At 43.0% G+C, this 17,495-nt stretch overlaps 1 protein-coding gene across 4 annotated transcripts in view; it reads left to right on the forward strand.

Moving 5' to 3' along the window:
• Positions 1 to 17,495, forward strand: part of INSC (INSC spindle orientation adaptor protein) — a 134,247-nt gene that overhangs the window by 65,329 nt on the left and 51,423 nt on the right. For all 4 annotated transcript variants that reach the window (XM_060103879.1, XM_060103882.1, XM_060103881.1 and 1 more), the window contains exons 3-5: positions 4,039 to 4,384; positions 5,382 to 5,434; positions 6,571 to 6,694. In XM_060103879.1, coding sequence (XP_059959862.1) covers positions 4,039 to 4,384; positions 5,382 to 5,434; positions 6,571 to 6,694 — 523 coding nt within the window. The remainder of the gene's footprint in view (positions 1 to 4,038; positions 4,385 to 5,381; positions 5,435 to 6,570; positions 6,695 to 17,495) is intronic.

Consider the following 17,495-nt stretch of genomic DNA (forward strand, 5'->3'; position numbering starts at 1 on the left):
GAGCCCACCCATGGATTAACCACCAGCTATGGCCAAGGGTGTCTTCACACAGCACAGATATTTCCCCTGGGGGACCACTCTGTGTTTGGGAAGAGGGTCCTTCCCCAAAGAGGAGAGAAACGCTGAAGCCTAGGTTGCCCCAAGAGGCAGCTAATATAACTCATCTTTGCTACTGATGGCAGAAGGAGGGAGAATGCTGGGAAGACAAAAACAACAGATGTCTACTGCAAAGTGTTTATGGAGAGAATGAGTCAGTGAGTGAGTGACTAGTTCATTTGTTGCCCCCTAAAAGCCCCTAGAGGGCTTCCCTGGTGGCGCAGTGGTTGAGAGTCCGCCTGCCGATGCAGGGGACACGGGTTCGAGCCCTGGTCCGGGAAGATCCCACATGCCGTGGAGCGGCTGGGCCTGTGAGCCATGGCCGCTAAGCCTGCGCGTCCGGAGCCTGTGCTCCACAACAGGAGAGGCCACAACAGCGAGAGGCCCGCGTACCGCAAAAAAAAAAAAAAAAAAAAAAAAAAAAGCCCCTAGGTCAGTTTGCCTCCCAGTTCTGTATCTCTAGAACATGGGGGTCATAGACTTTTCCATCCTCTATATCACCTTTCCAATGATGTTGTCATGAATGAAAAATGTTGCCTGCCATATCAGTAAACAAAGGATGTTGCAGCCATCAAGCCACTACAGCTGCCCGCAAAGGTGAGCCCCGAGGGAACTCAGGATGGAGACAAATGGGCTGCCCGCAGTCAAGCCCTCAGCCTCTGCAGCCACCCTGAGGGGACGCAGGGTGGGAAAGCACAGGATACTGGCCCTAGATAGCTGAGGTGCAGATCAAAGGAATGATGTCAGTGAGCCCAGACTCTTGCATCTTCCCACACACAGTAAAGTGCTAAATTCATTAACTTGAGATGTCTGGTTTTTTTTATTTAACAGTAACGTTGTGATGTTCTGACTATTTGGTCTTTGTTGCAAAAACTCCTCTATATCCTGGTTCCTCCTTTACCTTTCTGGAGCAGTCTCTCAGAGCTGTTCTGAGAGGCTGCCTCCCAGACTGGAAGTCCTCAGTTTTGTCCGCCAAATAAAACATAATTTTCAATTTTTAGGTTGTGCATTCTTTTTAGTTGACATTGTTCTTGGGGTACTCCCTGGGGAGGTGGAATGGTGGAGGCATGTGGAGTCTTCTGCAGAGGTATGGCAGTAAATGCCTGTCACTCATTCAGATGTGTAGCTGGTATATGTCAGGCACTGGTAATAAACCAGACACGGGGGATGTCCCTCACAGGACTTGGAGAGTTCAGACAAACATACAAATTGCAATAGAATGTTATTAGTGCTCCAATGGAGGATGCACAGAGAGGTGGGGGTCCTGGGGGGCAGCTGATAAGCTCTGACTGAGGCTCTTCAGAGAAAGTAACACAGGAGCCGGGTATTGCAGGGTTGATAGGAGCTTGCCAGGTAGAGAATAAGGAAAGGAGATTCTGATCTGAGAGGAATTGTTTGTGCAAGCCCATGGGGGAGACTGTGGGGGAGCGGTCAGTGGGGGGGACACTGAGGACTCACGCAGGGGAGTAACAAGATATATATATAGAAAGTTCTCCTGCATTGTTGGGGTAATGGGATGCATTGCTGCCTTGGGGAGCCAATATGGCAACATCTATAGAACTTCACTCCTACTCCTGGGGGTCTATGGCATAGAATGAAGATACTGGTTATGTAAGGGCATATGTGTAAGTGTGTTTATAGTGGCCAAGAACTGGAAACAAAGTGAGTTCCCAGCAATGGGAAAATGGTTTAATAAATTGTGATATATCCACAAAGTGATTTTTCATCTATCTATCTATCTATCTATCTATCTATCCATCTATCTATCATCTATTCAAATTCTTTACAAAATATAATAGCTATTTTTCATGAAGGGAGAGGGAGAAAGAAAGGTTATTGGTAAGCTTTTATTTTTAACAATTTAAAAAGCTATAAAAAACCACATGTACAATTTGCATAAACAGTATAAGCTTTGTGGTTAAAAATTACATTTAAAAGCCTTATAGACAAACAGCTGCCTTGTTCAGAAAGTCCTACTCCTCCTTAAATAACAGTAAATATGAAGGCCTGATTTTAACCATGATAATTGGAGCATTCCGCTATCATTTCAGTCCTACTTGTTACCTTGTCCCTACTTACCTGGCCTCATCAATGCCTTCTGGGTGCTGGTTGTATTGACTCAGAATAAAAAGCCAAATCCTCACCTTGTCCCACACAGCTCCATAGGGTCTGCTCACCTCCACCCTCCACTGCTTTCACCTCAAGTCCTCCATCCCCCTCTGCCAGGTTAACTCTTGTCTTTCTCACACATCTCAAGGACACTTGTGCCTCAGGGCCTTTGCACTTTCTGTTCTCTCTCTCTGAAACAATTTCCCCCTAGATATCTACATGGCTCACTCCCTCATGTCCTTCACGTCTTGGCTCAAAGGTCCCTTCCTCAGTGAGCCTTCTCTGATCCACTTATTTTACATTGCAATGCCTACTCCCCCTTTCACCCCCACAACTCTCTATCCTTTTTTCCTGTTCTTTTCCTTCATAGCACTGACCACCTCCAGCGTATTGTATGCATTGCTTATTTATTTTGGAAATTACTTTGGAAGTTGACTGTCCTCTCACTTGAATGTAACCTTTACAAGGGAAATTATTTTTATCTACTGCTTGCTCTTATAGCCCGGCTTAGAACAGTACTTGGTACGTAGTAGGCACTGAATACTTCTTTGTGGAATGAGTGAATGACTAGTGGCAGGTGGAGAATGGCTGGAGGCAGGTAAGATTAGCAACAGAAAGGCTAGTTAGAACACTGTTACAAGTCAAGGCAAAGGGACTTGAGCCCAGCCTTAAAGGTTAAGTGTGTGTGTTTTCTTTCATAACCTTCAAATAATGTTGAAATCTACTGTTTTTTAACTTCTCATTACTATGTCTTGATTCTTTAGGCAGATCAAAAGCTCCATGAGAGGGGAGGCATGGCATGTTGATCTCCACTTTTCCCACAGTGTCTGGCACTTATGTGATATTAAATATAATTAATTCAAGCAACATTCAAAGCTTTGTTAATGATCTGATATTACTATTATTTGACTAAGTGAATTTTAGAGTGAATTTTATTTGACAATGATCTTAAGATCTAATCGATATTCTCATGCTGTTGTACTAAATAGAGTTAATTTTGTTCCATTACAAAATTAGTATATATGCTTATGAAAGTAAATTTGGAAATTAGAGAAAAGTTGAAAACAAATGAAAAATCTTTTCGTTTCACCACCCATAAAGAACCACTAGCATTTTAATATTTCTTTTAAATATTTTTTCTAGAGATAGCTTTTAAACATAGTTATAATAATTGTGTTTACATTTCTGCATACTGCTTTGCATACTCTGTTTATTTTATTAGTGCACACATTTTTCTTTTTTTTTTTTTTTTTTTTTTTTTTTGCGGTGTGCGGGCCTCTCACTGTTGTGGCCTCTCCCGTTGCGGAGCACAGGCTCCGGATGCGCAGGCTCAGCGGCCATGGCTCACGGGCCCAGCCGCTCCGCGGCATATGGGATCCTCCCAGACCGGGGCACGAACCCGTATCCCCTGCATCGGCAGGCGGACTCTCAACCACTGCGCCACCAGGGAGGCCCACACATTTTTCTTTGCTATAAACTTTTGGAAAGCATTATTTTAAGTAAGTGCACATTATATAACCATGTAGCTGCACCATAGCTTACTTGACATAGCTAATATTTGATATTTAGGCTATTTCTATTTTCCTCTTATTGTAAAGATAATCTGCTACTCTGTCAGACTTCATTGCCTGATTTGTCTGGTCATCTGCCCTCAAAAGATCTTACTATCTGTAAGATGGACATAATGAGAAATAACAGGATTAAGGTAAGTGAATGCAAGAAACAGTGATGAGCATATAGGAGGCGTTTAGTAAACACCAGATGGCTTAGAATTGAAACCTTTGGAAATTGTGGAGTGTTAATAGCCTTCATGGCACTGTTCCCCGGCTGCAGGCTGCACCTGATGCAGGTGGATTCGGTCCAGCGCTGGATGGAGGACCTGAAGCTCATGACGGAGTGTGAGTGCATGTGTGTCCTGCAGGCAAAGCCCATCAGCCTGGAGGAGGATGCACAGGGTGACCTCATCCTGGCAGGCGGTTCTGGCCCTGGAGACCCCCTGCAGCTGCTGCTCAAGCGGGGTTGGGTCATCAGCACTGAGCTGCGTAGGATCGGGCAGAAGCTGGCCCAGGACCGCTGGGCACGCGTCCATAGCATGAGCGTAAGACTGACCTGCCACGCCCGTTCCATGGTCAGCGAGTACAGCGCTGTCAGCAGGAGCTCCTCGCAGGAGATGGGCCAGGTGGGTTGTCTGGCATGGGCATGGGTGGGCACTCGGAATGGGGTTGCCTTTTAGAAGAGTGGGTCTGAATTGTGTAGAGTCCTAACTCTTCTTGCCTCAGGGACCTCTCTCTCCACATCCAATGAAGCAGGGAAGACAGTAAGGACCTTTACTGAGTATCTGCTCTGTTCTAGGAATTGTGCTAGTTGTTTTTACATACATCTCATTTACCTTGAACAACCTCTGAGGCCAACATAACCACTGAGAGACACCGTGCAATGGTTAAATACACCCTCTTTAATGCCTGCCTGCTCAAGAGTCAGCTCTGTCTGCTGTGTGACCTTGCCAAGCTACTTAACTTCTCTGTGCCTCAGTTCCATCATCCTAATGAGTATAATGATAACATTTATTTCATAGATTTGTTGAGGACTGAGTCCTAATTAAATTAAATTAATTAAAAATATTAGCTAGTGTTGTTGTCCTCACTTTATAGATGAAGAAACAGAAACTCAGAAAACCTAAGTAACTTGCCCAAAGTTATGCAGTGAATGGTATAAGCTGGATTCAACCTAAGGCTTTGTAATTCCAAAGCCCATGGTTTTGAATCTCCTCCAAGTCCAAAGCAAACTACTGAAAATCCCCCTTTATTTCTCTTTCTTCTGGCATCCCTTTGCACCTCCGTGCTCTACCCTTTTCCTTGCTCCACTCTGCAGACAGTAAACTTCTATTCATTCTTTAAAACCCAGCTCAAATGCCCCTTCCTCTCTGAAGCTTCCCAGATCCCCCAGCATAACTAGCTGCTCAGCTTTCTTTTTCTGAGCTCCCAAAGCAACTGATGATGATCTCTTTTGCCATCCATATCACACTGTGTTATAGTTTATGTGCCTGTTTTCCAAATCAGGCACATTTGATCAGGCTGATTTGATTCTTCATCTTTATGCCCCAGAGGGCCCAGCTCAGCAGTTGGTCCTCGACCAGTGCTTACTGAATTGAATAAAATTGATCTATTTTTCTACAGATTGAAAAGCTGCTAATGGAGAAGTGCTCAGAGCTGTCAGCGGTCACAGAGAGGTAAATCTGGCCTCTGGGTGAATCTAGACAGGGTCTGCCAGCCAGTCCTCGGGCAGGGGAAGGGGCTGGCATCTTCTCCCACAGGGACAGTGGGAGTGGGGAGGCCTGGTGGTGGTCTGGGAGTTTTCTTTTGCTGAGTTTTATCAACAACCTTAAAAGACTCCCTTGGGATTTTCTGCTCCATTTTCAGGCCTGGGAGAATGTAAAAGGCAGAGGAGAGGCCTGAGCATAGGAAGAAAGAGGATTCTTGAGGGTTGGTAACAAGGAAAAATTTTCCCCCAGCTTTAGGAAGCCCCTTGATCTCCAAAGTCAAGGCAAGGTGAAAGCAGACACACCTTTATACTCACATACACATTGACAAGGATTTCACAGACATGCACAGATATATAAGCATACATTCACACAATCACAGAAATATACTCACACCCTCTTCTCCATATCTCACAGACATAAACACACATACGTCTATACTCAGAAACGTACACACACTCAACCTTGTCTGTATGCACACCTGGGTGTGTGTTGACACTCTCCCTCACCCCTTCCAGCCCCCAGGCCCTAGGAGAAAAACCTGGAACTTGACATTCCTAGGACTGCCATGGGGTCTTTGGCCTTCCATTGTGAAACATTCTCAGGTCATAGGGGTGGATTTGATCTTGATCTTCCTGTGTGAGGAGAAAATCCTCGAGGCTCCTGTCTGCACGCTTTAGGCAGCTATTTCTTAAAGGGTCACAGGCATTGCCATATACCTTTAGAGTGAGCAAGGCATACCTGGCACACCAGCAACCCTCCTCTACGACTCCCATCCACCATCCCTAGACCCTGGCCGCAATGATGGCAGATCCTCCCAGGGAGAAGCCCAGAGGTATGGATTTGGCTGCTTTCTGATGGCCTTTCTTCCTGGCAACATGGACTGTTAGCTCCTATTTCAGGCCAGCACTTCTTTGAACACTAGGAAGCCAGGGGACGAGCCAGCCTTGGAATATTCCATCTCTGACTCCCCAGGAGCTGATGTCATCTTCCCAGGCCACTTGCATCACCACCAGGCCTGTCGCAGGCCCGGATCTGTCCCCTAAAATGGCTCTGGGCTGAGGGCCTGCCCCTTACAGTGGCCCACCCAGGGTTTCTTTCTCCAGGTGCCTCCAGGTTGAGAATGAGCACATCCTGAAGTCGATGAAGGCCTGTGTGAGTGAGAGTCTGAGCACGCTGGGCCAGCACTTTGGCCAGCTGCTGGAGCTGGCCCTGACCCGGGAGGTGCAGGTCAGTGTGGGCTGGGCAGCGGAGGTGGGCAGAGGGACTGGGCCTGGCTCGGGGAAGCTCTAAAGTGGACTTCCTTGGGGGACATCCTCCTCAGACCACCAAAGTGAACCCCAACACCTGGGAGACAGGACTGTCAGAGCTGAGTGGAGCCTTCCTGACCATCTAGCCCAATTCTGCATTTTCAAGATGTGAAAACTAGAGCCCAGATAGGGCAGATACTGACCTAAAGTCACACAGCAAGGCAGTGGCAGAGCCCAGCGTCTCCCAATTGCACTTTCAGTGTTGCTACCCCCACCTTAAATCTTCTCTGTTGAGTTATTGTTCACAGTGCACACAATAGATCCTTATATTCCTGAAAGACTTAGGGCACCTGCTGGGAACAAGTCAATTCTGGATATCCTGGCAATAGAGAAGAATCTAGAAAGGTCAGCTAGTCCAGCCCCTGCCTCTAGGGAAGGTGGTACTTGATTTCAGAAAGGACGAGGGCTTTTGAACCTGACAGATCTACTTTCAAATTGTGGTTTATCACGGGACCTTGGTCAAATTCCTTAATCCATAGCCTCATTTTCCCCATATATAAAGTGAAGACCTTCCCCAGAAGAGAAGTGAGAGGACTAAGCAAACAACGTATGAAAAGTGCTTAGCACATAGTATGGGTTAAATACATATTATTTCCTTCTCTTGCCTTTTCCTATTTTTAAAAGCCTCCCAGAAAAGCTGATTCCATATGGTTTTCATTAGGAAAGGTATTTGCATGTTATTTATAGTTACAGAAATATTGTGTTACATATTTGCCATTCTTTTCCCACCACCAAATAAGAGCTTTCCACAAATAACAAATCCCTTCCCATATCGGCCTCTCTCCAAACTTGGCCTTTCTACCTATCCCAGAGTTTCCTTTCTCTCTTCCCTATGTGTCTGGCTCGTCTTGTACACAGCACAAGCCCTTCTGACCTGGCTCACTTGCTGGTCAGGGCAGCTGGCCCCGTGCAGCCTCACCCTCTCAACCCAGAAGGGTCTGCGGAGTTCACTCTCCCTGCCCCGAGAGTCTGGGACAAGGGAAGGGAAAGGCCAGGGCTGTGGCCCTGGAGCTGGCACAATGAGCAAATGTTGACAGTCACGCGTACCGGCAGGTGGTGGTTCAAGCTAAGGCCAGTGTCCCAAATGGAACCATCAAGTCCCAGAGGGACCCAGTGGAACATGGGGCCGAAGTGGGTGAAGAAATTGAAGGAGTGATGTGCGAGGGTATTGAAGTTAGTGGTGGGGAAGAGAGGAGCCTGGAGGAATTTTTGAGCAGGAGCGCAGGTGCCCGCTGATGCTTTTTATGCCATTTTGGTGCCCTCTTGCCTGGCATTACCAGGTTCACTTAAAAGGGCTTAAAAGAGTTCTGTTGGATTGTAAATGGAAGCCAGCTGGGTTTGGAAGTAGTCCTTAGCTCTTTCTACCAGGAGCAAAGGGTAGCTTGTCTTTTTGATGCTCCAGGTCACAGATTCCTGGGAAAAGCTCCTTGGGCTGTCAGGAGCCTGCTTGGGTTTTGTGGACTATGTATCTGATTGCCTGGGGCACTGGGTCCATTCTGCTTTTTCCTCATCCTGACCTTGTTTGGGGTGGAATTCCTGACCCGGTGCTTCTACTTCCCTGGCTAAATCCTGCCCCATTTCCAGTCTGGCCACCTGCCTCACTGATGCTCAGCTTGGGAGCTGTTGGATCAGCTGATTTTCTCCTAGAATTGAGTCCCCCGCTGGTCTCCCTCCCCTGGTGGGGGAAGCAGTGTCTGTCCTCCATTCCTCTGCATATTTGTTAGTTTCTTGACAACGCTGCTTCCCTCCCACATGCCCAGTGGTGTCCTCTAAGCCCTCCTTTGGGCTGAGCTTGCTGTGCTCTTAATATTTCTTGGCTGACCTTTAGCATCCTTTTACATTAGAAAGTTTCCATACAAAACAGTGGTGACATAAAGAGATACACTGGCTGAAGGCAGGGTAATCTGTTCAGTGTTGTGAGCATGTGTTTCCTAAACAGGTAACTCAAATCCTGTTCTCTAGGATATTAGTAATTATACAAGGATCCTACACTTGGGGTATCTTGACATAAATGAAATTAAGCTTATTTTTTTGCATCAGCATTTCTCTTATGATGTGTTATTGTGTGTTGCAAGTCTTCTAAAAGGTCCTCACACATTCATAGTATTTCTTGTCTGACCTATAGTTTCCATAAACAGGGATTTTGCTTTCTTTTGTCCATGAATATATATCTAGTGACTAGAACAGTACCTGGCATACAGCAGGCATCCAATAAAGAGTTATTAATGAATGAATGTTAAGCAGTGTGTTCCAAACTTACCTAGTCACAGATCTTTTTTATTCTTAAAACACCCATTCATTTATTCTGGGATGCTGGTGTTTCAGGAAATGCAATTTGGGAAATGCCTTTTTTGCACTAGGGAGCCATGTAGGCTCTTGAGCAGAGGAACAGTACTCTTTCCATCCCCCCTCCACGCCCACCACAAAAACACAACACATGGTGGAATGGTGCTTACAAGAAGGGCCGTGATAATATAGCACTACTCTGCACTGGTCTGCTCCATCCTGGAATGTTATGTCCAGCTCCAGACCCCAGATGTGTTATTGAGACGATGATTGTGCTCAGAGGAGCTTCCTAGGAGGATGGGGAAGGGCCGAAGATTAAGGTATGTGGGGAATAGCTGGAGGAGCAGGGATGTTTAATCTAATAATGGAAACTCTGCTACCTCCAAAGGGAAGAAGGACCTTGGGCCAGTGAAGTGAATCTATAGGACATTCCATGGAAAAAGGGGTGGGCAAAGCAATAGGGCTGCCCCGCAGTAGAAGGGGCTGCCTTAGGAACTCCCCACCACTGAGGTGGGAAAGTCATGCCTGGGAGGATATCGGCAGTAGATGGAGGTTGGACTGAGTGACTTGCAAGGTTTCTTCCAATCTTGATAGTGTGTAATTCTATGAATGTGAGCCTTGTGGGGTAGTGGATTGAGCATGGCATTTGGAGGCATATCAGGGTTCAAACCATGAACGTGCTACTTACGGTATCTACAAACTTGGGCAAGTTACTTAATTTCCTCAGTTTCCTCACCTCTACTTTGGGTTGTTGTTAGCATTAAATAAGACAACACAGGAGAAACTGGCACTCTTCTGACTGTGTCAGTGGCTTTATTCACTACAGACCTGAGCTACCTTAAGAGAAGCTGACAACAAGCTTTGCTAAAAAGAGCTTCCTAATCACCTAATTACTAATTGTTTATTGAGATAATTTAACTACTTGGTGGGCTTGGAAATTTAAGGCTTAACTGTTAGGAGCCACCAATGGGAAATTAATGAACATTAAGGATTAAACTTTCTCGGATTGAAGGATTAGCCATGTGGGAGGTAAGAGGAAAAAACTTGACTTAGAAAAGATGATTTACTTGAAGACGACTTCTAGGGGACTCTCTATTGAATAAATCAACTCTCACCTGTACCTCTGAATCCTCGATTCTGCTTCATGTGGATAGACTGTATATGCATTCATCCTTTCATTCCATCAATCAATATTTATTTTCGTTTATAATATCACCTTTATTCTAACAAAACTGGTTAGGGACTGTATCTCTGGCTGTGTGGCTGAAGTGAACTTGTTAAAACTTCCTCTCACCCCTAAACTTCCCCTTCCTGTCCCAGACAGAGCTGGTCAATCTCAGGCCTCACCTGAGGCACAAGCACCTATCCTGTGACAGAGGTCAGACCAGAGGGACACGTCCTAAGAGGAAAGAGGCAGGCGCTAAGCTAAACATACTTGGTTCCTTCTTCCAAACTCACTAACTCATTCTTACCCTCTCGGCAAGGTGACATGGAGGGGTGGGCGCTGAGGCCAGCAGAGGTGGTGTGGCTGAAATCTCTCCCTAGTGGAACAGGAGGAGTGGGGACCAAGTATTACCCTTTAGTGTTCACAGTTCTTGCCCTATTATCTTATTGGCCCCATCTATCTGGCTGTGGTCAGACAGGAGTCTGGCTGGGCCCTTTGGAGGAGGAGGTCAGCTGCCTGTGAGGCAGACTTTCCACACCTTCAGGAAGCCACACCCCCAAATAACAAACTCTACTCCTTTGTGGATACTTCTGGGATCCCAGTGGGCAATTTAGACTTTGCTCCCAGAAGCCTTGGACGTGACTTAAAATATTACATTCATTAAATTGACTCTAAGGAGGTTTTGTAACTAAAGCTCAAAATTTGCTTTCCTGTTCTTTTTCTCATTCTCAGATTTTGCTCAGCTATGTTGTCCAATATAGGTAATCAGAGGCTGCAATGTGTGATTAAACAGTAAGATAAAGATAATCCAAACGTACTTGCCAGGATGAGAAATATAAAGATGTTCAAAATTTTAAAATGGTCTTCTATCTCATTTTAAAGTTCCCTGGGAGAAAATAAAGTGAAAGAAAAAAAAAAACAAAACAAAACCCAAATCTGAATCCCTCTACTCTTAGGAATAATTCAAAGCCCCCGATTCTTAGGTTAATAGAATTCTCTTTAATTTTCTTATTCTGCTCATCTTAGCCAGGAGGGTCTCATCCCAGTGTGTGTGTGTGTGTGTGTGTGTGGAGTCATGTTTCTTTGGGCAGCTACAGCCCAGGCTGTCTCTCCAGCACTGGGAGGGATTTCTTCAGGGCTTTTCAATTTGTACTGGTCTTTCCCCACGATACTTGAAAGGGTCCAAAGAGTTAGTACCTTGGATACACAATATTATCACAGCACTACTGCTACACTCACAGAAAGTTAAAACAGGCCAATCTTCAATCCTTAGGGCAGGAATTCCAGTCAACATGTCTTCCTAAGACTCTGTCTTTAGGGTTGCTGAGGACCTTAACAGACACTCATCTGCAGTTGAGAGAAAGAGAGTGGGTGACAGATACTGTCTTGGTTGCATCTGCAACAGGATGCCAGTTTATTTCAGTTGTCCACAGTCCACAAGGATTTGTGAACATACATTCACGGGGGGAAAGCATCCACCACAGGTTAATTGTGGTACGATGGTTACCATATATGGGAGAAAAATGTCTCCTTTTTCATAGAAGGGCATGTGATACGTTTCTTCTTCCTGCAAAGCCAGGCATTTGTAATTCCTTCACAAAAACTTGTTTGATTTGCATTCTTTGCCCTCCAGCATTTTCAACATTTCTTAATTTCAAGCTCCCCTCCAAACTTTGCGTTTCTGCCACCCCAGGCTACACTGATTTCGGCTGCTTGAAGTGACTTGGGCCAGTGGTCTACTGCTTCAGATGCATTGTAATCTCTGGGTTCCCAAAGATTTCCTAGGAGAAATGCAAGCACGTATACTTTTAAGGAAATCAATTTCCAGATCTTCAGTTTTCATTTGTTTTCTTTCCTAGAAACAATCCTCCTAATAATACACAGTTTTTTTTTTGTTTTTTTTTTTTTGCGGTATGCGGGCCTCTCACTGTTGTGGCCTCTCCCATTGTGGAGCACAGGCTCCGGACGCGCAGGCTCAGCGGCCATGGCACACGGGCCTAGCCGCTCCGCGGCATGTGGGATCTTCCCAGACTGGGGCACGAACCCATGTCCCCTGCATCGGCAAGCGGACTCTCAACCACTGCACCACCAGGGAAGCCCCAATACACAGTTTTTACTAGCCCTTCTATTATCTTCCAAAAGAAAGGCATATTCCTCACCCATCCCAAATCTTATAGTGCATTGCCCTTTTTTGCAAAAATCTTGGAGTGCAAATGGGGAGATAAAACAAAAAAGAAGCCTACATTCATGAACCATAAACCTTTAGGCCTCCATGTATTTCCATGTTTTTAATATTTCTGTTGAGAAAAGCATTAGAAATTGTGTATTTTGTCCAGTGTGCAGATTTTCTGAATCTAGAAATGTGGTAGAATGGTAGTGTGTGTGTGTGTGTGTGTGTGTGTGTGTGTGTGTGTGTGTGTGTGTTTTGGAGGGTTGGTTGTGAAAGTTTCCAATTTATCTTATCCCTTCTATTTCCATTTATTCTCAAATCGTGCATACCTCTTGAGGGACATTCTCCTTAGACAAAGCAAAGAGAGCACAGGTAGGACAAATCAAACACTCAAAATGGCTTTTGGGGGGCACTTTTGAAATGCAAGCAATTCCTTTCAGCTGTATCTTATGCTCAACGCTAAGTGATGTCTAAAGGTTAATGATAATGATTCTTTTAAATGTAACTGGAATATTTTTGAGAAAGACCACATTTTTCAAGATATACTGGGTAAAATTCACAGATACAAGTTTTGCATGATTTTTCTTTTCAGATTTGATGCACATTATTTAAGGCAGCAGTTAAAGACTATTTTGTCAAAACATTTTATGAAATATTTACACTAATTTCTACTTTCTGTTAGCAAAAGATATAATTAATTGCTGGCAGCTGGACTAATTAGATTTAAGTATAAATACTTTTCTCCTTTAAACACGTAGAGAAGTTCGATCATAAGAGCTGCAAAAGACTTCCCTGGTGGCGCAGTGGTTAAGAATCCACCTGCCAATGTAGGGGACATGGGTTCGATCACTGGTCCGGGAAGATCCCACATGCCGTGGAGCAACTAAGCCCATGCGCCACAACTACTGAGCCTGCACGCCACAACTACTGAAGCCTGCATGCCTAGAGCCTGTGTTCCAAGTAAGAGAAGCCACCGCAATGAGAAGCCCGTGCACCGCAGTGAAGAGTAGCCCCCACTCGCCGCAGCTAGAGAAAGCCTGTGCACAGCAACGAAGACCCAGTGCAGCCAAACATAAATTAATTAATTAATTAATTAATTTTTAAAAATGGTCCACATCAAAAAAATATACCTTAAAAAAAAAGAGCTACAAAAAACAGTCAAATAATTTCAGATAGTTTTATTCTCAGACCTTATTTAATTATTTCCTGAAATAAACACCAAAGTTCAATACATATACACATCTATTTACTGAAGGAATGCAGTGGCTTTTATTATATTTCCAGATTTATAATTACTTTAATGTTAGCTATATATTACTTTGCATTATGAAAAGTTTAATAAATTGTTTTATTTTGGCTTTAGAATATACACAAGTAAATCAAACTTTAAGTCTATATTATTTTAATATTGACAGTTTTTAGCATTTCTCCTTACAGAATGATTTCCAAAATTATTTGTCAGCATTTTTTAGCATTTCTTGGAATACATATTAAAATTTTTTTAATTAAAAATGAAGTCAGCTCTATATTGAGTAAAAGCTAAGTTGACTTGGCTGATTGGCTTGGCTTAAAGAATAGTTTTTGCCAATTAGGTTATAGGGTGAGTATTTTCCATAAATTAAATAAGCAAAAGCTGTAGCTTCAAGTTTTTTATTTGAAACACATAAAAATATTTTTTAAAAATTGTATTGTTAATGAAATTAATAATATTTTGATTTTCTTAATCCTTTCTGAATAATTTGGATAATCCAAGGTGCTCTAAGTGAAAGAGTAGTGGGTATAATTAAGAGTTACTTAATATGTCTTGGTAAAGTACTTCTGGAATTCTTCCCAGAAATTGAGATAAGTGAATGAATGACTCTAATGATTGGGTGACAAATGTTTTGCAAGTCAAATGGTTTCCAGTTCTTTGCTTCTACCAATTTATAGGTGTTATCAGCTGACAGATCATTAAAAATAGTGTTTGATGATAGATCACTATGTGATTACATAGCTCAGAATGTGCTCAAAGGGTGAGCAACTTGGCTATACATACTCTTCCCATTCCTCTTTTTACGGGGTTTATGCGAACAAGATTTTTCAAGATTTACATCTAAAAATATAGCATTAAGCCAATATTCAATCATGGATAAATGAATTAGAAAACCTAAAAAGTTTACAAAGCCTCATTCATCTCATTAGGAGATATATTTATGATAAAATTTTAATTTTTATGATTTATAATTATTTATCAAAATTTATCATCTATGCTGTATTGACCAATTGTACTGATGATAATTGTAATACTAATTCAAGCAAGGAGAGATTATTTTTATTTTTATTTTATTTTTATTTTTATTTTTATTTTTTTTGTGGTACGCGGGCCTCTCACTGTTGTGGCCGGAGAGATTATTTTTAAACACTTAGAGCCTTATAGTCACAGGAATTAAAAGAAAATTTCAAATTTCAATGATAAGCATGATTAAGTGTGATCAGTAAAATACTTTGAAACTTAAATACATTACATTAAGATAAAATTCTGAGGGAGAATGGGAATGGGAATGTAAGTTTAAAGATGAAAAGAAAAGAATGCAAAATGTTCAAATGTTAAAGAGATTGTTCATGTAATTTTAAATGGATGATGATGGTATCAAGTTGTTTTGGTATTTAGATTTCATGGGATACATCTAAAAGAGTGATGTAATCATTTTATTTTAGTCAATATTTATAGTCTGCTGGAAATTACATCCTTTCCAACTTTGTTCTTTAAACTTATGATGCAAAATTTTACCTGTCAAATTAAAAATGTGCAAGGGGTCATATATTTAAAAAAAAATCTTTTAGGGTTAAATGAGAAAACAAAATTGACATAGTATACACAGGCACTCTAGTTCTATAATATGGCTGTTGTCTCTGCCTCTCGCTGAGGATTGCTTAGGCCTTAAGACCCTGTCTCCTAGGAAGGGTTTTCTTGTTATGCCCCTGAAGTCTGTTGCCTTATGCATCTGCCGAGAACCCATCCCTCTGCCACGTGCTTCTCAGAACACTGTCTTCCCATACCTTTTGAATATTTGTCTTGAATAACATTTTTCTGCTACATCTTTTTTTTTTTTTTTTCTCCAGTAATGAATTACGTCTGCAGTTTTCTCTCTCCCTGTTAATCCCCCACTCCCTTCAGGGAGACTCAGCTGAATTTCTCACCTTTTGCCCTGCTTCTCATGTGGGTCTCTTTCCTTATCAAACTCACAGAATGAGCACTATTTACTCATCTGAGCAGCATTCACTCTTTGACTCCTCTTTCCTTTCTGATACATTCTTTTGTTTTCCAAAAGTAACCTTTTAGATTTTAGGATTTCCCTTATTGGGAGAAATAAAATCAGTTAAGGTCTGGATCTGCCTTAAACCTTTAGTTCTAAGTGATCTTATCCATTTTTGCCTCTCTAAATTGGATATTCCCACCCAGGAGATATTTTCCCATCAGACCAGTAGCTAATCCAAGCCTGGATTCAGTTATTATTTTGTCTGTCTCCTCTTTATTATGTCTAGTCTTTCTGAGCCTTTCTCCAAGTCCTAATTCAAGAATTTCTCCAAAATGTTCTCTTGGGACACAGGCGATGCTATATCCTTATGTTAAAACATTTTCGCTTGAAATTTATCTAGTAATCCTTTGAATATTTCATGCTGATCTCTGTAATTTTGTCCTGTATCTAGAACTCTATTAACCCAACAAACAACCCTAACAACAATTTTTAATATTATATCTCACAATGTTAAGGGCAGAGAATTTCAGTAGGGCTTGGCTGAGTAATTCTTCTGCTCCCTGTGGCATCAGCAGAGGTCACTTGGAGGTATTCAGCTGGCAGATGGTTTAGAGAGTCTTAGAAAGCTTCATCACATGTACGGTGCTTTGGGGGGGATGGCTGGAAAGCTGGTCTCAGTTGAGAGTAGTTGATCAGGGGTCCTACACATGGCACACGGCATCTCCAGCATGACAGTTTCAGAGGTATCAAACTTCTTATCTGGTAGCTTAGGACTCTGAAAAGAATGTTCCAAGAAGCCTGTGTGGCAGCTTCTTATGACCTAGCCTTGGAAGTCCTGAAACGTTACTTCTACCGAGTGCTGGGGAATTAGAACCCACCTCTCTATGGGAGGAGTAGCGAAGAATCTGTGGTCATCTTTTTTTTTTTTTTTTTTTTTTTTTTGTGGTACGTGGGCCTCTCACTGTTGTGGCCTCTCCCGTTGTGGAGCACAGGCTCCAGACGCGCAGGCTCAGCGGCCATGGCTCACGGGCCCAGCCGCTCCGTGGCATGTGGGATCTTCCCGGACCGGGGCACGAACCCGTGTCCCCTGCATCGGCAGGCGGACTCTCAACCACTGTGCAACCAGGGAAGCCCTGTGGGCATCTTTAATCAACCCATGTATATGTAATCCCTTTGCATGGCTCGGCTGCCCTAACTATATATAACTATGGAGTCTCTATCTGAAGCTCTAGAAAGAGGCTTCACAGTATTTTCCTGCCTCCTTCTGAGGAACTTATTCCAGGCTGATGTTTCAGAGTTTACCCCTGCTGATAAATTTCACTGGGCTGCAGTCATTCTTTCTGATGGAGAAACAAAAATATATCCCCCTTTTCAAATTCTTTATTTAGAGTAGTTAGATTGTGTGCATCTCCTTAACCACCCCCCCTTTTTTTTTAAATCCCTTTCTCCTCTTCTTCAAGATCCTTTATTTTTTGTTTTGTATCTGCCTGGTCTGTCATAAAAAAATTCTGTCATTCAGTTTAATCGGTCTATCTTCCTTTATTTTGTTTCCATTCTTTCACCACTCTTCTCATGATAGAGGGTGAAGCATATTTTTGAAAATTCACCAATTCCTCCTCGATTACCTGAAAAAACTTGATTTTAGAGACTGTGTTCATTTGAAACTAATACCAAGATAGGATTTGATAAGAAACATCTATGAAGGATAAAGGGAAGGAAGCAGGAGAAGGCAGTGGAAAAACCATGTTGCAGGGCTGACAACTGAGAAAGAAAAAGGGGAGGAGGACTTGAGTAGGAAGAGATGGAATTTTCAAGCCAAAGTCACCTGTGAGAGGAGTCCCCTGCCTGCAGTCATTGACTC

Source organism: Mesoplodon densirostris, chromosome 7 (assembly GCF_025265405.1).
Source record: "Mesoplodon densirostris isolate mMesDen1 chromosome 7, mMesDen1 primary haplotype, whole genome shotgun sequence".
NCBI classification, from domain to species: domain Eukaryota; kingdom Metazoa; phylum Chordata; class Mammalia; order Artiodactyla; family Ziphiidae; genus Mesoplodon; species Mesoplodon densirostris.